This window comes from Stenella coeruleoalba (genome assembly GCF_951394435.1).
Source record: "Stenella coeruleoalba genome assembly, chromosome: 1".
NCBI lineage: Eukaryota > Metazoa > Chordata > Mammalia > Artiodactyla > Delphinidae > Stenella > Stenella coeruleoalba.
In genome coordinates, this window is record NC_137169.1 from 27,786,447 (window position 1) to 27,808,130 (window position 21,684).

A 21,684-nucleotide genomic window follows, 5' to 3' on the forward strand; every position below is an offset into this window, starting at 1 on the left:
AGCATATATCCCTTAGTGTAAGTTATTTATGTACAGATAATTCAATCAAAAGCAATCAAATCTAATTTTCCTACAAAATCAGTGCTTATATGTTTACTGATTCCTTGGTGTGTTTGATTTTGATAGCAAAAGGCATCAGGATTAATTTTCCCTCAAGAGCAATCTTTAAGAATTCTTACAGGAAAATTTAAGGAAATTCAGGCTATTTGACTCCAGTGAAATTTGTTTTATTATATTATTTACAACTGTGTGTGCTGATAGTAACTTAGGACTGACATAAAGACCCCCTTAGCCAAGTTTAACTTTACCTTTATTTTGTGACAGAGGGTCATTCATAATTTGCTGACGATGACAAAACTCCATGACACAAAATAGGTTACAGAAATGTTTGATGTTTCCTCGCCATTTTATGGACTCACTTAGCTTACCCTGTCGTTTACAACCATCACACTTGGCCATCTGAGAAAGAAATGTAAAACAGGATAGGCTTAAAACTGTAAAATAATGAAAATATAACAATAATCATAAAATCGGAGGAACTATGAAAACAGGATAAGTGAGTCAGTTGAGATCACAAAATGTAAGGTTCCTACCTTAAGACACTGTACTTAAAAATATATACACTATTTGTTTCGTATAGATGCCCTCAATTGAGAGGATATAAAAGTTATCTCCTGTTTTCAAAATTACTGATGAAGGAATCTAAAGATAGGCTTTTTTTTTTTAACGTTAAGAGGTAGCCTACTGCAGTATAAAGAATATGGGCTTTGGAGTCATAAAGATTTTGACTCATTCAACAAATATCTAACTAGATATCCTTCGTCTTGAGCATTGAGATAGGTCTTGGTCATATAATTATGAAAAAGACCCCCAAAGAAAGTTATATGTTAGGAAGGTAGACAAGTAAACAGGTGATTTCACTGGAATGTTACAGGTGCTGTCCATCACCTACCAGCTTCTTCAGGGGCACATTACTTAACCTCCCTGGACCTTACTTTTTTTCCTTATTTATAAACAGGTAATACTATACCTACCTCTTAGGATTGTGGTGAGGAGTAAATGAAATAACACTTATGAAGCACTGGACATGTATTAGTGGTTCAATTAATTATAGCTTTCTTTGTTAGCCTTTCAAAAAAAAAATTTTTTTAAGAAGGCAGGTGAGGGTTAAGGAGGTCAGAGTCATTTGACCTATGAAGTGAGAACAAGGTCTGACTTCAAATTTCTCAGAGTAACTTTCTGAATGAGAGAGCAACTTAAGGCAACATAACTATGTAAAGTTCTAACTAAAAAAAACCCAAAGTTATAAATAAGGTCCGTGTGCCTTATAAGAAAGCAAAAATTAAAGGAACATATCTTCAAACAACAACAAAGTCTCCCGAAATTCTATACTCTTTTTTTTAAATTCTTTTATTTATTTATTTATTTATTTTAATTCTATACTCTTTACCCCAAAGATTTCATGTTTATATTCAATTGAATTTTGCTTTAGGAGCCCATAATTTATTTATCCAATTCTAAACACCCAATTTTTCTTCACATAATCTGAATATACTTCAAATAGAAAATAATTTGTATGAACTTCAGAAAGCCAAAGAGATATATTACATTTACCTGATAAAACAGAACAGTAAATTTGGTCATGCAGTCTTCACAACAAAACTCTTCTAACTTGCCCTCCAATCGATTTTCTACCAAATTAGGGGATGTCTGTGAACAATAACTGCACATCTTACAGTAGTTTCCCCATCGTTCTCCAAAGTCACGGGCAGAGAGGAATTTGCAAACTGAGAACCAGAGGGATAAAAGCAAGAAACATCAAGTTTATATAAACTTGAAGACAGTAAAGTGAGTTTCTACAGTCTTAGATAGCAACTTTAAGCTAATTTCTAAATACTTGACACAATTATTTGCCTCTAGGTTAAAAGACAGTCTTATCTATATTCACAAAACAAATATATCACTTTTGAAACATATACTCTAAATATTCGGTCGTCTATATTCAGAAACATCAGAGGTATTGGGTTGGCCAAAAAGTGTCTTCAGTTTTTAAGTAAAAATAAAAGACACATTTTTCATTTCCACCAAGAACTTCATTGAACAACGTATTCACCCTTTTGTTCCACTACCTTCTGACATTTTTCAGGCAACTTCACAATTCCATCTTCACAAAACTTTTTTATCTTTTTGAGCAAAGAACTGTTCAGGTGCCTTTTACTGTCTTCCAGGAAAATGAAATTTTTCCCATTAAAAGAATTTTGTAAAGACCAAAATAAAAGGAAATCCGAAGGTGCAATGTCTGGTGAATACAGTGGATGAATCAAAACTTCCCAGCCAAGTTGTAACAGTTTTTGCCAGGTCATCAAAGAAACATGCGGTCTTGCATTATCCTGATGGAAGGTTATGCGTTTTCTGTTGACTAATTCTAGACACTTTTCATCAAGTGCTGCTTTCAGTTGGTCTAACTGGAAGCAGTACTTGTTGGAATTAATCGTTTGGTTTTTCCAGAAGGAGCTCATAATAGAGGGCTCCCTTCCAATGTCACCATATACACAACATCACCTTCTTTGGATGAAGACTGGTCTTTGGTGTGGCTGGTGGTGGTTCGTTTTGCTTGTCCCACAGTCTCTTCCATTCCACATTACTGTACAGTATCCACTTTTCATCGCCCGTCACAATTTGTTTTAAAAATGGAACACTGGGGCTTCCCTGGTGGCGCAGTGGTTGAGAGTCCGCTTGCCAATGCAGGGGACACAGGTTCGTGTCCCAGTCCGGGAAGATCCCACATGCCGCGGAGCGGCTGGGCCCGTGAGCCATGGCCACTGAGCCTGCGCGTCCGGAGCCTGTGCTCCACAACAGGAGAGGCCACAACAGTGAGAGGCCCGCATACCGCAAAAAAAAAAAAAAAAAAAAAATGGAACACTGGGACTTCCCTAGTGGTGTAGTGGTTAAGAATCTGCCTGCCAATGCAGGGGACACAGGTTCGAGCCCTGGTCCGGGAAGATCCCACATATCACGGAGCAACTAAGCCTATGTGTCACAACTACTGAACCTGCTCTCTAGAGCCCATGAGCCACAACTACTGAAGCCCACGTGCCTAGAGCCCGTGCTCCGCAGCAAAGACAAGCCAGTGCAATGAGAAGCCTACGTACCACAACGAAGAGTAGCCCCTGCTCACCGCAACTAGAGAAAGCCCGCGCACAGCAACAAAGACCCAACGCAGACAAAAATAAGTAAATAAATAAATTTATTTAAAAAAAAAGAGAAAAAAGCCAAGTTCAAAAAAACAAAACAAGGGCTTCCCTGGTGGCACAGTGGTTGAGAGTCCGCCTGCCGATGCAGGGGACACAGGTTTGTGCCCCGGTCCGGGAAGATCCCACATGCCGTGGAGCGGCTAGGCCCATGAGCCATGGCTGCTGAGCCTGTGTGTCCAGAGCCTGTGTTCCGCAACAGGAGAGGCCACAACAGTGAGAGGCCCGCGTACCGCAAAACACAAACAAACAAACAAACAAAAATAAGAACGTCTTCCTTACGTTTAAGTAGAGAATTGCATGCGGAAATACAGTCAAGGTTTTTTTCGCTTAACTTATGTGGAACCCAAACATCAAAGCGATTAACGTAAGCAACGTGGTGCAAATGATTTTCAGTGCTTGATTTGGATATTTTGAGTATGTCAGCTGTCTCCCGCGTGGTATAATGCTGATTGTTCTCAATGTCTCAATTTGATCACTATCAACTTCAACTGGTCTACCCAACCGTGGAGCATCGTCCAGAGAGAAATCTCCAGCACGAAACTTTGCAAACCACTTTTGACACATTCGATCAGTCACAGCACCTTCTCCATACACTGCGCAAATCTTTTTGTGTTTCAGTTGCATTTTTACTTCCTTGAAATAATAAAGCATAATATGCCAAAAATGCTTTTTTCTTCCATCTTCAATATTAAAATGGTTACATAAAAATTCACCAATTTTTTTATTTTTTTAATTTTTGCCCGTGTCGGATCTTAGTTGTGGCACACAGAATCTTCGTTGAGGCATGCGAGATCTCCTCGTTGCAGCACGCAGACTTCTCTCCAGTTGTGGCATGCGGGTTTTCTCTTCTCTAGTTGTGGCACGCAGGCTCCAGGGCACGTGGGCTCTGTAGTTTGCGGCACACAGCCTCTCTAGTTGAGGTGCGCAAGCTCAGTAGTTGTGGCGCATGGGCTTAGTTGCCCCGCGGCACGTGGAACCTTAGTTCCCTGATCAGGAATCAAACCTGTGCCCCCTGCGTTGAAAGGTGGATTCTTTACTACTAGACTACCAGGGAAGTCCCCCAAAATTCACCAATTTTGATAAGTCTTTTTTTAAATGCACGCTGATATGACAGCTGTCACATACAATCTAACAAAATTGTTTCAAATGAAGTTAAAGAAAACTAAGTGCTACAAGAGCCATCATACAGAAAAAAACGAAGCAACCTTTTGGCCAACCCAATATAAAAGTTTCTTAAGCCAAGAAGCAGTAATTGCCTAAGTACCCTGTTTATGAATGGGTGCAAAAACAAAAAGATCTCTGAAGTCATAGCTAAACTTACAAAGAGATTTTCTATATACGAATACCATTGACCTAATTATATTTTTTTTGACCTAATTATATTTTGAAAGTTTTTCTTTATTGAGATTATTATAACATTTAAAAGGATAGAATTTAAAGTGAATTAAGTATAAACTCAATAAAAAAGCTTCAAATTATACTTCATAAAAGAAATTACTTGAAAATTAATTGTGGATTAACAGCTCAACTCATCATGAATTACTTCATAACAACCATATGCTCTGCGGCCAAAACTGAGCTTTTTTCTTTACCTTCACTACAGAATGGCTTATCAACCCCTGAGAATCGTACAGTCTCCTTTATAATTTTCTGCAGTTTACAGTAGTCACACATTGCCATAACTTTATTTCTCTTTTTGTATTCATCAGAGCAAATCTTGCCACAAAACAGAAACATTTTACCCTGCAGAGGAAGAACAGTCATTAATATCTAATTAAATTAAACAGTTGCTTTATTGTTAAGAAATCCTTTTCTTTCTCATTTCAAAGCAAACCAAGGGACTGTCAAAGATGAAAAGACAAAAATACTTCTTTAGATAAACTCATATTCAATCCCTTCCACGATCTCTCTTTACCTTGTAGAAAAGAAGTTCTGGTTTTGTGGCAAACAGATGGTTACAGTGCTGACACTTGAGTTTAACAACTGTATGGGTTAAAGCAACTTGCTGGGACTGAGCAGAAGGAGGCTGGAGATTGGCTGCGGCAGAGCCACTGACGGAGCTGCGGGAAACGGCAGAGGTGTTACCTCCTCCTGCTGACACTGCTGACCCAGAGGGTGGACTTACAACCACTTGGCCCTGAGACAAGGGCACTGCTGAAGAGTTTGTTCCTTTTGGCTTGTTAAATACATTCTGAATGAATACAAATAAGGCAAAGATTTTATCAACTGAGAAATAAGGTAACTTGATCAATTTCATTTTCTCATTTTAATAAATTAATTCCCCCCAAACGTTTCTTGAAAATTTTATTGAGTAGTTCACAGAAAGAGTTGAAATGGCATACTTCCAGAATAGGACTGAGAAATGCAAATTAAAAGATTGAGGACTAAAATTCAGGCTTTCCAGACAAAGATCTCTAGTACATGACTAATTAATAAATTAAAGCAGCCCTCTCCTTTCCCCCAAGATACCCCTTCACCTGCACTCCCATTACCAACCAGCCTCTCATGGCTATTAAGAGCACAGTGGCCACCAGTAGTCTCTTTCTCCCTGGTGCCAGGGATACTACATCAGGCATCTTCCCACCCAGGAGGATGGGAAACTCTACCCTTTCCCTGTGTATCAGAGAGAAGAGAATGGGACAAGTACGTGGAAGCTTCCATATCCACACCAGGACTCATTATGTATCTGGCCCAGGATGAAACGAAGGGACACATGAGCACATCACCATGCCACCTATCCAAACCATAGCCTAGCTTCCATTCTTTTGAAAGGGAGAGAGCCAAGGGAGAAAGTGGGAGAGAAAGGTAGTTTAGGTGAGCACTCTGAATTAAGAAGGACTGAGGGTCAAATCTTGGGCTCAGACATTTTGCAGAAATGACCTCTTGGATCACAGCTGAATAGAATTTTTTTCTTTCTAACTTAATAAGCATGGTCCTTCAGCAGTTAACATTTGCCATAGACCAACGCCTAAGAGAACTGCAAGGCTAAAGTACTACCTTAGCTCATACCTGGAAAGCCACCACACAACTGGAGCTGCAGAAGCTGTATATAGTTCCATTGGACATGGCTAGGTGATACTGAGGGACTGCTGAGGTTTTGCAACTATGACACAAAACCTGGACACCTTGGTAGCAAAAAATAAAAACCAATGAGTAAGTTACACAGATGAACAAATGATCCAAAAATGTATTAGGAGAGTAAAAAAACCAAATATGCAGTAATATGCAAAACAAAAAAGAAGGAACTTTACAATAATATGTAAAGCTAACCTCAATTAAGTCCCACTTACGCAAAAATTAACTTGGAACTTATACGTGTTTTTTCTCTCTTTTCACATATGAAATTACAAAATAAATACTTCAATCAAGAGAATCACTGAAAAACTTTGTCACTTAAAAATCAGCTCTTGGGCTTCCCTGGTGGCGCAGTGGTCGAGAGTCCACCTGCCGATGCAGGAAACGCGGGTTCGTGCCCCGGTCCAGGAAGATCCCACATGCCGCAAAGCGGCTGGGCCCGTGAGCCATGGCCACTGAGCCTGTGTGTCTGGAGCCTGTGCTCTGCAACGGGAGAGGCCACAACAGTGAGAGGCCTGCGTATCGCAAAAAAAAAAAAAAAAATCAGCTCTTTGTGGGACTTCCCTGGTGGTCCAGTGGTTAAGAATCCGCCTTCCAATGCAGGGAATATGGGTTTGGTCCCTGGTGGGGAAACTAAGATCCCACATGCCACGGGGCAACTAAGCCCGTGCGCCACAACTATTCAGCCCGTGTGCCACAACTAGAGAGAAGCCTGCGCACCACCACAAAATATCTCACATGCTGCAACTAAGACCCAACGCAGCCTAAAATAAATTAATTAATTACTTAAAAAAAATACTGCATGGATCCTTCAAAGAAAATAAAAATAAAAATCAGCTCTTTGAAACTAAAATAACCTTGGGTCTTTATTTAACCACATAGATCAGTTTAGTTTGTAACGAAGTGAAAGAAAAGCAGTCACATTCTTCTTTAACAGTTACGAAATCTATAAATTTATCAAACTTAAACATTACCTGAAGAAATAACTGTCTTAACTCTGTAAGCAGATAAGCAATTAATAGAGCAGAAAAGCTCTGTTTTTCCTGAGTCGTTCGTAGTCTCAATCATTTCAGCTGAGGGCCTCAATGATTTCCCCAAGGCATATGGAGGAGTTTGGGCTGAATTCTATTAAAATAAAATAAGATTTAGATACCTAGTACAAGCACACGTATATATATATGGTTTAAGGAAGGAAAAATAAAATCTACCTACAACCAAAGCCTTTGGCTAAAATATTTGAGCATGACAATGATAGCAGCTACACTAAGTACAGACTTTCCTAAAAGTTGGGATGTAGGAAAAATAAGTTCTTTCAGACAATAATACAGGCATACCTCATTTTATTGTGCTTCACTTTATTATGCTTTGCAGATACTGCATTTTTTACAAATTGAAGATCTGTGGCAACCCTGTGTCTATCAGTGCCATTTTTCCAACAGCATTTGCTCACTGTGTCACATTTTGGTAATTCCCACAATATTTCAAAATTTTTCATTATTATTGTATATTTTATGGTGATCTGTAATCAGTGATCTTTGATGTTACCACTGTAACTATTTTGGGGCACCATAAACCACGCCCATTTAAGACTAGCTAAATTGATAAACGTTGTATGTGTTCTGACTGCTCCACTGACCAGCTATTTCCCATCTCTCTCCCTCTCCTCAGGCCCCCTATTCCCTGAGACACAACAATATTGAAATTAGGCCAGTTAATAACCCTACAATGGTCTCTAGGTAGTCAAGTGAAAGGAACAGTTACACGTTTCTCACTTCAAATCAAAAGCTAGAAATGATTAAACTTAGTGAGGAAGGCATGTGGAAAGCTAAGAGAGGCCTAAGGCTAGGCCTCTTGTGCCAGTTAGCCAAGTTGTAAATGCAAAGGAGAAGCTCTTGAAGGAAATTAAAAGTGCTACTCCAGTGAAGACACAAACGATAAGAAAGCAAAACAGTCTTACTGCTGATATGGATAAAGTTTTAGTGTCTGGACAGAAGATCAAACCAGCCACAATATTCCCTTAAGCCAAAGCCTAATCCAAAGCAAGGCCCTACCTCTCTTCAATTCTATGAAGGCTGAGACAGGTGAGGAAGCTGCAGAAGAAAAGTCTGAAGGTGGCAGAGGTTGGTTCATGAGTTTTAAGGAAAGAAGCCATCTCTAAAACATCAAAGTACAATGTGAAGCAGCAAGTGCTGATGCGGAAGCTACAAGTTATTCAGAAGATCTAGCTAAGATAATTAATGAAGGTGGCTACATTAAACAACAGATTTTCAATGCAGATGAAATAGCCTTCCATTGGAAGAAGATTCCATCTAGGACTTTCATGCTAGAGAGAAGTCAATGCCTGGCTTCAAAGCTTCAAGGACAGGCCAACTCTCTTGTTAGGGGCTACTGCACCTGGTGACTTTAAGTTGAAGCCAATGCTCATTTATTATTCTAAAAATCCTAGGGCCCTTAAGAATTATGCTAAATCTACTCTGCCTGTGTTCTATAAATGGAAAAACAATGCCTAGATAACAGCACATCTGCTGACAACACGGTTTACTGAATATTTTAAGCCCACTGTTGAGACCTACTCCTCAGAAGAAAAGATTCCTTTCAAAATATTATTGCTCATTGACAATGCATCTGGTCACCCAGGAGCTCTGATGGAGATGTACAATGATATTAATGTTGTTTTCACACCTGCTAACAAATCATCCATTCTGCAGCCCATGGATCAAAGAGTAATTTTGACTTTCAAGTCTTATTATTTAAGAAATACATTTCGTAACGCTATTGCTGCCATAGATTGTGATTCTTCTGATAGAGCTGGACAAAGTAAATTAAAAGCCTTCTGGAAAAGATTCACCATTCTAGATGACATTAAAAGCATAAGTGATTCATGGGAAGAGGTCAAAATATCTACATTAACAGGAGTTTAGAAGAAGTTGACTCCAACTATCATGGATGACTTTGAGGGGTTTAAGACGTCAGTGAATAAAGTAACTGCAGATTGGTGGAAATAGCAAAAGGACAAGAATTAGAGGTGAAGCCCGAAAGATGTGACTCAATTTCCACAATCTCAGGACAAAACTTTAATGAACAAGGAGTTGCTTCTTACGGCTGAGCAAAAACAAGTGGTGTCTTGAGATGGAATCTACTCCTGGTGAAGATGACTGTTGAAATGACAACAAAGGATTTAGAATATTACATAAATTTAGTTGATAAAGCAGCAACAGGGTTTGACAGGATTGATTCCCATTCTGAAAGAAGTTCTACTGAGGGTGAAATGCTATCAAACAGCTCTGCATACCACAGAGAAATCGTTTATGAAAGGAAGAGTCAATCCATGCAGCAAACTTTATTGTCTTATTTTAAGAAACTGCCACAGCCACCCCAGTAATCACCTTCAGTAATCACCACCCTGAGCAGTCGGCAGTCATCAACATCGAGGCAAGACCCTCCACCAGCAAAAAGATTACAACTCGCTGAAGGCTCAGAGGAATGTTAGCATTTTTAAGCAATAAAGTATTTTTAAATTAAGGTATGCACATTGTTTTTCTAAGACATAATGTTATCGCACACTTCACAGACTACAGTATAGTGTAAACATAACTGTTATATGCACTGGGAAACCAAAAATTTGTGTGTCACTTTATTGCATTATTTGCTTTATTGTGGTGGTCTGTAACTGAACATGCAGTATCTCTGAGGTATGTCTATAAATGCCCTCTCTTTCTAAAGGTGAAGAAAAGACATAATCTATCTAAGTTAGTTATCTAGTAAGCTGCTTTCCTAGCTACAGAAACTGGATGAACTCAATCACATGTCTCTAAAACTCTTAACTGATGAAATGTCTATAAACACTATTTTAGAATTATTTAAGGATTAGCTCTTTACTTTTTGAAAGGACCCACATAGACCAGAAACATACCTCTTTCAACCAAGAATATATATCAATTATATATATAATATGTATATATATAAATTATATTCGTGTGTATGTGTATATAAGAATTGATACATATAATCTTGCTTTATCGCAGTGGTCTAGAACCAAACCCACAATATTTCTGAGGTATGCCTGTAAAATGTAAACTGAAAAATATTAGTAACTACTCATCTATATTAGCAACAACAAAACACATTAAAAGTAATAACTAATTAGTCATAACATACTTCTCTCATCACAAATAATCAGAGAGGACCAAGTAATCCATGAACCGAAGGACCACCCTCAGGACAGACCTGGACATCAATCTAGGATAGAGTCTACCACCTTGAAGGTTACTTAACTAGGAAGACTCTTTATCAGGAGATAGAAAAGATGTTTAATGTATATTAGGAGATTCTACAGAACTACCTGTAGTTCAAGCTGAGTTTCATAATAAAATTTGCCTGTAAGGTTATTCATGTTTTAAGAAACAACAACAATAATAATGCTACCATTTATATAAATTACCAATGTTATTACTTACTGAGTGCTTACCATGAGCAGGCCCCACACTAAGCAATTTACATACACTGTACCATAAAATCCTTTCAATAACATAGTGAGATACTTTAAAAAAATTATATATATATTTTTAATTTAAACAAACTTTAAATTAACAAATAAACAATAAAGTAGGAGACTAAACTTACTTCATCTGGCTCCTAAGTCCAAGCTCCTAACTGCTACCCTGTCACTGACACAATATAAGGTCTTTTAGTAATGAATTAAATAGGGAAGTAAAAGGTAGGAAAATATAAATTGCAAAGTTACAATACATAATCTTCCTGGTAAAAGAGGAACATCATTCATGCAGTTGATAGGGTATAATACCAGTAACAAAATCAGGAATGGAAATGATTTTTGGAATACATATATATATGTATATATATATACACACACACATATATATAAAACATGGATTTTATTCTTGTGAAAGTAGTAGCCAGACTGCAAAAAGTGGCTAAGTTTCTAGAAAAGAGATACTTTCCAAAGATGAACATCTATTACCAACTGCTCAAAGGAATTAAAAATAAACCAAACATCCTAACTGAAAAAAACTTTTAATTATCATTTATACCTGTTTAAAAAATAACTTTTTAAAGACCCCATATTATTCAGCAATAATTAAACTGACACAAATTAATATATTTAGTAACGAAACTAATAAATAAAAATTAGCTAAAATTTTAAAAAGGCAGTTGGAAAATAGAAAAAAGAAAACAAAAAAGCTACAGTATTCTAATAAGGCAATGTTGCCAGAATAATTACAATTCATTCCAAAACACATTTAAAATATATATTTTCTAAAAGGAAAAAGATGTTTTATATTTGCTGATTATATCATCTTTTAACTCTTGGTCATAGTTTATTCACAATAATATGGGGTTTTCTTCACTATCAGTATGTCACAGAATATTTCAGACTCATAGCAAATCATGAAATTATATTTGTGAATTCTTGGCCATGAAGGAAACCCTAAAAAATGACCTAGTTCACCTATATCATCTCACTGTCAAATCAACCCTTACAGCATCAGAATCTATCCCATTTTTCAGGAGGGGAAATCACACACCAAGATCAACTGATGGGAAGAGCTCACTCTTTTACGCTGCACTTCATCCCTGTGCAGCCATCTCAGAAGGGGTAAGCCCAACTGTACACAACAGACTGATATTCATACCTGTTTATATGCTGTGATACTTGTTGAACTAAAAACCTTCTGGGACTGGCAAGGACCAGAGCTACTATAGCAATAGCTTCCACAGTTCTCACAACAGTTCATGGTAAGGTTGTTGGTAGAATGAAATTTTGAAAAACAGGCATCACTACAAAGACCATGTACCACATTTTGATATTTAACTTCAAATCGAATCTAGGAAATAAAAACACATACAGATACAAAATAAGCAAAGCCAGTTAAAAACATCTAATCTGTGAAGAGAATCCCAATAAAGGTGAAATTCAACTTACATCAGCATTCTTCTGGCACATACTGCACCTAGTTGAAATGCTATTGGTATATATGGTAACAACAGGTTTTTTCTTTAGCTCATAAGAAGAAAGGCATGATTGGCTGCAGAAATCCTTGCTAGGAGAGGAATTTTCAAATCGGGTTGTGATCACATCCTTTGGATTTAAAATGTCTCTAAAAATAAATAACAAAGGCAAAATGAAATGTGTTCTTCGTAATTGTAATTTCTTCCTCTTTGTGAGCTAAAATAACTACATTTACTAAGGGCAGCTATTGTATAGTAGTAAATGGGTAGCCCTGGAAAAGGCATCTGGGAAACTGGGTTTGATGATTAGTTCTATTACTTATCATCTGAGTGACAATGAGTGAGGCAATTACTGTCTCAATTTCCTCATGTATAAAACAGGGTTTATAATACTGAATTCATAGATGTGTTGAAGGAGAGCTACATTTAAAATATATCTAGCCAGATGCTCATGAAAAAAACATTGAGGCTTCCAGCTCCAACCAACTTTCATCCACTGGAGCCAACAGAACAAGTGGCCATCCCACAACTCCAGACCACAAAACACTTGTCCTCTTACTACCCAGTAGCTGCCAAGAGTAGAAACATGAATGAAATAAGGAATGAAAAAACTTTTTATTTAAATGTAAGATTTGGGAAACAGATGAACTACCAAAGATTAGCATTAAAAATTAGCATGGTATATAAATCTTCACTATAACTGAAGAGACCAAAGAAACAAATGACAGACAAAAGCACTATTAAGGCTTGGTATCAGAGGACAGATGGAAACAAGAATGAAACAAAAAGGATACAAATAACTGAGTTGTTCTATGAGACTTGTAGAGTTATTCTGTAAGAGCTAATTGTTACAATAAGCACTGCCAGTAAAAACAGAGACTAAGTTATTGCCATTCTTCTGACAAGTATAAAAACTGAAGGAAATAGTCATTAATTAGAAACACTAGTTTCTAATTAATGACCACACAGTAAAGAAAATTAATGGCAATAATATTATGTACTACAATAATGTACTGGGTAATTTCTATGTGCCACACACTGGTCTCTTTACTCAAATTATCCAATTTAATTATCAAAAAACTCTGTAAGGTAAGTATTATTAGGACACCAAATCAGAAAGGTTAAATAATGACTTGCCAAAGTCATTCAGCTGGTAAGCAGTGAAGCCAGAATACAAATCGAGGCAGTCTGATTCTACAGTCCATGGACTTCATCATTCCACTATTCTGCCTTCCATCCTGTACCTTTATTATACAGAACTCCATGGTAAACTACAAAAGAATAACAACAGCAACAGGGACTCCCCTGGTGGTCCAGTGGTTAAGACTCCGTGCTCCCAATGCAGGGGGCTCAGGTTTGATCCCTGGTCAGGGAACTAAGATCCCGCATGCTAAGATCCTGCATGCCGCACCACACAGCCAAAATAAAAAAAAATTAAAAATATAAAAAAACAGCAATAGAGCACTACTTTAATGTTCTAAAACTCACCTAGCCTTACTAATATGACAGTGAATCTTGGAAACCAAGTGGATATGCCTACATGCAGATGAAGTATTAATTTTGAAAAGTAATTTTTCTACTAAAATGAAAGCAATTAAGAATTTTATTTAATAATGTAAATCTGCCAGTGCTATATATATATAAGTAAACCAATGAGAATGACTTTTTAATGAAAATCTGTGCACATAAATATAAATGCATTCTAAACTTTATACATCCAAATATATGTTGCATCTTAACATTCACCTTAGAGAAACCATACCTCTCCCAACAACATGGCTCAAACATTTTTTCTAATTTCTCTTTTAAGTTATAAGAACTCTAAGCACAACTTTTTAATTTTATAGTCAGAGACCATGTTTAACAGTATGACTCAGTTTAATCATCTACACTAGTCAGCTGGTAAGACATCAAGTAACTTTTGGCAATGTGCAAAAATCAAACCCCAGCTTGAAAGATAGATTTATCACCTAACTTAGTCTAAAGGAATGTTTCACAGCCTCTGAAGGCAATGCAAAATCAAGAGACAAAAAAAAATTTTGAATAACAACAGCATTGTGGTAAAAAGCCAATGACAAGAGTCTCTACTTTTAAGAGAATATGTATTTGGATGTATAGGCGGTGTTATGTTCTTTAAAATTTAATTAATTTCCTTTTGATATTTGATATGTTGAGATTGAATATCTAAAAACAAAAAACTAAATTTACTCTTCCAGATCAGTTTCATGAGAATGACATAAAAGAGTTAAAGTAAGGTATTAGAGGGGCATTTTGGAACAAAACTAAATTTGAATATTTAAGTAAAATGTTTTAAAATGCCTCTTTCCTTTTAGTCGGGGATTTCCATTTTAACAGGATCTACTTTTAGATACCTAAGGCCAACACACCAAGCAGATAAAGAAACTATCATATATCGCCAAAGACAAAATAGAGACCTATAAATTATGTTAAATATACATAATACCAAATTTATTATTAAAAATAATAGGATCCCACTTATTAAGCATTTGCTATGTGCTAGGTCCTGTGCCAACACTGTCTCATTAAAACCTGAGGAAGTAGATATTATTTACCAATGAAGAAACTAAGGCTTAGAAAGGTTAAATATCTGACCCAAGGTCATATAGCTGGTAAGTGATAGAGCTACAATCTAAAACCAAGCTCTTAACTTTCCTTGCTCTACATTAGTGACTACTGACAACACACTGTATTCCTAGAATTGCACTACCACACAAATAGGTAAAACGTGCCAAATTCTTCAAACTTACTGAGGCAGAGAAAGAAGTTTATATAACTTCATTGCTATTTCTTCCTCTCTCTGCATCTATGCATTATTATAAAGTAACAATGACCCCCAACAAAAGCTCACAAGGACTTTTCAGGAATAAATGCATTATTTTTGTGGCCATTTACCTTCTAAAGAATTAAATAACTTTCATATACTATTATACGGGTGATATTATTTCATTCTATACTTCAATAACATTCACGATAACAATTTTGAGTATTGTTGTCTACAATTACAGTAGACGTACAATATAGGAGTGGTCCTATAGTTTCTCACAAATAATTTATTTCTTTCTAATTGAAAGATAGGAAAACTGGTCTAAACAATACTTTTTTACATCAAGTCACTTATTTAACTTTACAAAACTTTAGAATTTGCAAACTTCTCAATTAGCTAAAAAGTATTTCCAGGGAAATGAGCTAAAGAGATTTAAAATAGCAATAGCATATTTGAACTAAAAACACTTAAAAAGTAAGGGATATAATTAAGAATTTCATACTTTGAGCAGTTTGCACAGGTTTTCTTGGGAGGAGGTGGTAGGCAGACAGGTGAAGAATATCCGATGATGCACCTTGTGGAGCAAAAGAGCTGAGTAGATCCTGTCTTATGAAATGCAGTTTGCCCCTTATAAAGCATTTTTTTGCAACCAGAACAAAAAACCTGAATAGCTACGGCTGGAACTGAAGGAAGCGATATATTTGGGCCAGATGATGCAAGAGAGAGCTGAAAGCCTGGGGTCAACTGTTGGGCTATAAAAACAAAATAAGAAAAAACAACAACAACAAAAACTGTTTTCACATCAACATGAACATATACACATTCTCTATTTTTTAGGACAAATTCCCTCAGTCTTGAAATCCAATATTGAGGCAATAACCACTCTAAAACAGGCAGCTTCAAACTTTTGAACCATGACACATAGTTAGAACTACATTTCACATTATAACCCAAGAGACACACACATACATCTGTATGTGCATGTGTGTGTATATGTATATAAAATTTAATAACTGAAACAGTAGTTTCATGAAATAATATGCTTCCTTACTATATGCACCACACTCTGATATACAGTTGACCCTTAAACAACTCAGAGGTTAGGGGTGCCGACCCCACGCAGTCAAAAATCTGTGTCCTGCTATCTCTGTCTCAAAAACAAAAGAATTGATAAATGACTCATCCAAGGGCAGGAAGCTGAAACAGTCTGGATAGAATCAGGACTCAAACCCTAGTTCTTCTGATTCCACATATTGTGATCTCCAATAGAACATAAAAATGTCCCCACACTTAGTTAATTTACAGATCTGTAGAATAAAAATACAGGTACTATATTTATTGAAAAAAATCACCTGTAAGTGGAACTGCGTAGTTCAAACCCATGTTGTTCAAGGACCAACTGTAATTATATTCCACTTTTTAAAATACTGGTCAAGACCAGCTAGCCAGTTTGAAAAGCACTGCTTTGTCTAAAGGAAGAAAAAGACTTACATGAGGTACTTTCCCTCAATTCTACTGGTCAGAATATAACAAATACTGATTCTAACTAACTTACAGTTCTGTTTCTTACCAAGAGGACTGTCACTGACTGAAAAGACAGCACTAATTTTCAGTTCACTTTCTTGAGTTTTCGGCTTTGAAGCATGTACATATTCCTTAAAGAAAAAAAGAAGAGACAGAGAAATGAATACAGTGTTAGTACTGAGGAAACTAGAAATTCAAACAAAAAAATAACTGTCATATTCATCTCTTCTACATTATAGTCGTAATCACCTTCAAATACCTCAAAAGTCAAAATTTACAAGTTATCAGACTAGATTTAATCTTTTTCTTTCTTTTTTTTTGGCTGCATTGGGTCTTCGTTGCTGCGCGCAGGCTTTTTCTAGTTGCGGCGAGCATTGGCTACTCTTCGTTGCGGTGGGCAGGCTTCTCATTGAGATGGCTTCTCTTGTTGCAGAGCACAGGCTCTAGGTGCACAGGCTTCAGTAGCTGTAGCACACAGGCTCAGTAGTTGTGGCTCGCGGGCTGTAGAGCACAGGCTCAGCAGTTGTGGTGCACAGGCTTAGTTGCTCCGCAGCATGTGTGATCTTCCCAGACCAGGGCTCAAACCTGTGTACCCTGCATTGGCAGGCGGATTCTTAACCACTGCACCACTAGGGAAGCCCTAGATTTAATCTTTACAAAAAGGATCTTTAGAACTGAAGAATCTTTTATGATAGTTATATCTACTTCTCAAATGTAATCTTGTTATATGGGAGTAATACACAGCTATTTCAATGCTGAGCACTACCCCTTTTATAGGCTGTGTTTATAACGGAGCAATAAATGAAATTAAATCTGAATGATTTAGAGTTTGGATCAAATTAGTAATTTTAGCCAACAGATTTGCAAGTGGCATATCTCTTAATGTCAGAAGACACGAGTTTCAATGCAATCTGCTCATTACACAAAAAATCAACACAGCCTAAATCAGGTTTACCTTTAATGTATTCTTCAAAATGCTTTAAAATAACACGTAATCATGAAAGAAATTAAAATACATATACCTAACTTGAAAAAGAGTGCCCTTTATTCTGAGATCAGAACTACCCTACATTTTGGAGCGGCGGGGGGCGGGGGGGGGTGGGTTGTTAAAACAGCCTTACATATTTCAAATAAAGTTTATTTATTTTTTTAAATGACAGTGTTCTTTTTTTTTTTAGTTATAGTATTTTATTTATTTTATTTGTGACTGCGTTGGGTCTTCGTTGCTGTGCACAGGCTTTCTCTAGTTGTGGCGAGTGGAGGCTCCTCTTCGTTGCAGTGCGCAGGCTTCTCATTGCGGTGGCTTCTCTTGTTACAGAGCACGGGCTCTAGGCGCGTGGGCTTCAGTAGTTGTGGCTCGCGGGCTCCGTAGTTGTGGTGCATGGGCTCAGTAGTTGTGGCATGCGGGCTTCAGTAGTTGTGGTTCGCGGGCTCTAGAGCGCAGGCTCAGTAATTGTGGTGCACGGGCTTAGCTGCTTCATGGCATGTGGGATCTTCCCGGACCAGGGCTCGAACCCGTGTGGCCTGCACTGGCAGGCGGATTCTTAACCACTGCGCCACCAGGGAAGCCCTTAAAGTTTTTTGGGTTTTTTTTTTTTGCGGTACGCAGGCCTCTCACTGTTGTGGCCTCTCCCATTGCAGAGCACAGGCTCCGGATGTGCAGGCTCAACGGCCATGGCTCACGGGCCTAGCCGCTCTGCGGCATGTGGGATCTTCCCAGACCGGGGCACAAACCCATGTCCCCTGCATCGGCAGGTGGACTCTCAACCACTGCGCCACCAGGGAAGCCCGCCCTCAAAGTTTTTTGAAACAATGGTGATAATAAATGGTAGTTGTATTTTTAATCTCCCTGTACTTAGCAAAATAAATGACAAATGTATCGGTTCCCAAAGTTACTTTGGAATTTCTTTGGAATATTAAATGCCAAAGATTAAGAACCACTGCATTAATTTACCACTTCCCATGATGTACGTTATGGCACCAAACAAACTGCTGCCTATAAGGTAAGAATTATTGAACCTTCTTTATGGATGAGGAAAGTGAGGCTTAGAGATGTTCATCAACTTGTCCAAGGTCACAAAGATACTAAGTGCACAGATGGGAATCAAACCCAGGTCTCTCTGTTTCAAAATCCATGCTGTCTCCCTCCTAAATGTACAAATACAATATAACATAATTACTATAATGAATTCAAACTCTGGTCCCCAATGGAAATTAAGTTCCCCTGTTGTAGCTTCTCCCATCTCCTTTCACTCACAGCACTTGTCATAATACATATCATATTTATTTGGGTGATAATCTGTTTAATGTCTAACACCCCTCCTCCTCCCCCACACATACACTAGACCAAAAGGACCATGTCCACTAGGGACAGGGACCATATCTGTTTTTCCACCTCTGTACATTCAACACCCAGCACAGTCAACATAACAAAGAAGACTGTGGGTTCCGGGAGCAGACAGAAACAGGTGTGGTCCTGGTTTTTTTTGTTTTTTTTTTTTGCAGTGGGGTGGCCGGGCACCAACACAACTTGATACGTTTGACTGTACAGGACAATGGTTACAGCACACAAAGATTCAGAAAGACCCACTGCTTGGGCCCAACAAAAGACAATATTCGCCCTCTGAATTCATAGTCCTCGGGGCTGCAAGGAGGACAGGCTTTTTCCTACATGCCTCTGGTAGAAGGTCCATGACAGTACTCAGTAGAGCCACATCTGAGCCTAGCTGTATGCAGTGGGTGGATAAGACAGGACAGCCTCATTTCAATTACTTGGGTGCGACCCTGAAGACACAGATGTGGATGGCTGAGTTGTTGTAGATCTGGGTCAGCAGCGCTCACGTGTAAGTCTCTGGTTCCAGTTCAACGACAAGCTCCACAGTGGAGGTACTGGCACCACCTGCCGGAACCTGAAGCTGCCAGCCTGAAGCTGTAGGGCAATGTTGATGGTGCAGTTGATGGCCAGTGCATGTAGATCTCAGTGCATGAGTTCTGACCCCATGCCCGTCCGTCCAGCAGTTTCTGGCAGTGGGCCAGCTGGGCCTTAACCTCAGTCTTCATGTTGACAGAAATGTCATTGGGCTTCCGGTGCAGGCAGTGGGGAAGCCGCTTCCACAGGGTGTACTAAACCGGGTCCAGCTCAGCCTCGATGGCCCCGCGGGGCTCTCGATTTTCAGCCATGCTGTGTGCCTCCCTCCGGTCCACAGTGTCCTCCACGCGCATGTGGCCCACTCCCCTGACAGGCCACTCAAGCATTGCGCCAACCAGCCAGAATACAGAATGCTGCCCATGACCCCAAGGCCCCAAGAAGGGGAGAAAAGGAAAGGGGTATGCCGCAGGAATGCCAGAACACTAGCGATCCCGGTTCTTAAACAAGTTATTTAATCTTTCTCAGTTTCAACTTCCTTATCTATAAAGATAATATTACCTAACCCACTGGACTAGATTTATGGGGGATAAATGATTTAATACAAATAAAGTGTGTAGTGTGATGCCTTGCAGTTAGCCAGAAGTTAAACATGATTTAAGAACAAAAATGCTAGCTCTTACTCTTTTCATAATTATGACATTGAATAAATATTTGTTGAATGAATGAATCTAAGTTAGTTCAATTCAAAGTGGACATTCAAGTTCATTCAATTCAAATGTTCTTAAACATTATACTCAAATAACAGTATTTACTTATTGGCACTTGCAAAAAGAAGAGGAAGTTAAAGTACCTATATACACCTCCTTCAACTTACCAAAAAGAACACTTAAGACTCAATAAAAAATTGTCTTACCATCAATTCAATCTCTAGTATTTTTCTAATATGCCTGTTACATTTCCCTAGTCAGTTTCTTTTACTTCATAAAGTAACTGTTCCACACCTCCATCACTCATAAGTCCCAACCCCACATTCTTCCTGCTCAGTAATGTTTCTATTTCACCAAGAAAATAGAAGCAGCTAAGTAAGAATTCCTGCAACATTCTGATTCCCCCCCCCCCCCACCATGCCTACAAATTGATCAGCAAACTGTCCTTGAACCTTACAGGAAAAGGCAACCTTCTCAGTCATGACTAAAACAGCGCTTATGTTCAGGATCTCTTTCCCTCTCCCTTCTTACAGCACTTCATACTGATTTTGTGTATCCTCAGCCTCTCTCTATCTTGTCAACTAAAAGCAGCATGAACTGTAAAGAGGCAAAAAGGTAGTTTATTTAGGTTCTTAGAATTGTAATTCAGGGATCACAGATTCCGGAAGAACCCAGAATAGTGTCCCAGTGGAGGAAAATGGGTGGAGGTTTTTATGGGGAAAAGGAGGAAGCTCACACAGGCTTACACAAGCTGTTTACCAAGAATTTGGATTGGACGATAAAACTGTTCTGTTCATACGATTGGGTTATCAAGCACGTCTCATCCATTACTAGGGAAAGGTATGGTTTCCTTAGTCCAGAAAGAGTCCAGTTCTCAGCATTGTTCTTTCCTTTTGGCAACTCAGCAACTATTCAGCAGTTTTATGTTAGAGAGTTCAGCAAAAGTTCAGCATGGGCAGCAAATGTGGAGATCCTCAAGACAGTCTCAGTCATTCTTGCCTTTGTTCCTTTCACAACCTCCATATAGGTTTCTTCCCTTCAGCTTACAAGGAACCTATTCCCTAAGGAACTACTGCCCTCTCTTCTCTCTCCCTTTACAACCGAACTTAGAGAAAAAGTATTCCATTCTTTCTCTACTTCCTCACTTCGATTCCCTCCTGAACACAATGCAATCAGGCTACTGCTTCAACTGAAGGTGTTTTAAGATAACCGATCATCTCACTATTGTGTAATTCAACAAACAATTTTAGGTTTTATCTTACTTGGCTTCTCAGATACATCTGACACTGCCAATGATTCCACTGGTTGTCTTCGGATTATGTTATTACTTCAATTCATCATTACTATTTCTTAGTATCCTTCATTGATCTTATATTCACCCCTGAAGTCAATGGTTCCAAATTCAGTGGCATCAGAAGCCCCTAAAAGTCTTATTAAGACATAGAGTGTTGGGTTTCAGTCTCAGAATTTCTGATTCAGCAGGTCTGGAGCAGGGCCCAA

The 21,684-nt window shown here is 38.3% G+C and overlaps 1 protein-coding gene and 1 pseudogene across 15 annotated transcripts in view; both read right to left on the reverse strand.

Moving 5' to 3' along the window:
* ZMYM6 (zinc finger MYM-type containing 6) overlaps window positions 1–21,684 on the reverse strand; it is a 50,641-nt gene that overhangs the window by 20,964 nt on the left and 7,993 nt on the right. For 10 of the 14 annotated variants that reach the window (XR_013828258.1, XM_079921002.1, XM_079921005.1 and 7 more), the window contains 10 exons: window positions 16,640–16,739; window positions 15,587–15,836; window positions 12,274–12,448; window positions 11,984–12,175; window positions 7,304–7,454; window positions 6,264–6,379; window positions 5,170–5,445; window positions 4,847–4,997; window positions 1,615–1,787; window positions 309–459 (listed from right to left, as the gene is read on the reverse strand). Coding sequence is in view for 13 of the 14 variants with exons in the window: in XM_079921002.1 (XP_079777128.1) it covers window positions 309–459; window positions 1,615–1,787; window positions 4,847–4,997; window positions 5,170–5,445; window positions 6,264–6,379; window positions 7,304–7,454; window positions 11,984–12,175; window positions 12,274–12,448; window positions 15,587–15,836; window positions 16,640–16,739 (1,735 nt within the window). In the remaining variant the exon portion in view is untranslated. The other 4 variants (XM_079921007.1, XM_079921009.1, XM_079921011.1 and 1 more) reach the window with 3 other exon arrangements.
* LOC307191364 (ribonuclease P protein subunit p20-like) lies at window positions 19,079–19,788 on the reverse strand (annotated as a pseudogene). Its single transcript has one exon. The product of its transcript is annotated as a ribonuclease P protein subunit p20-like (transcript).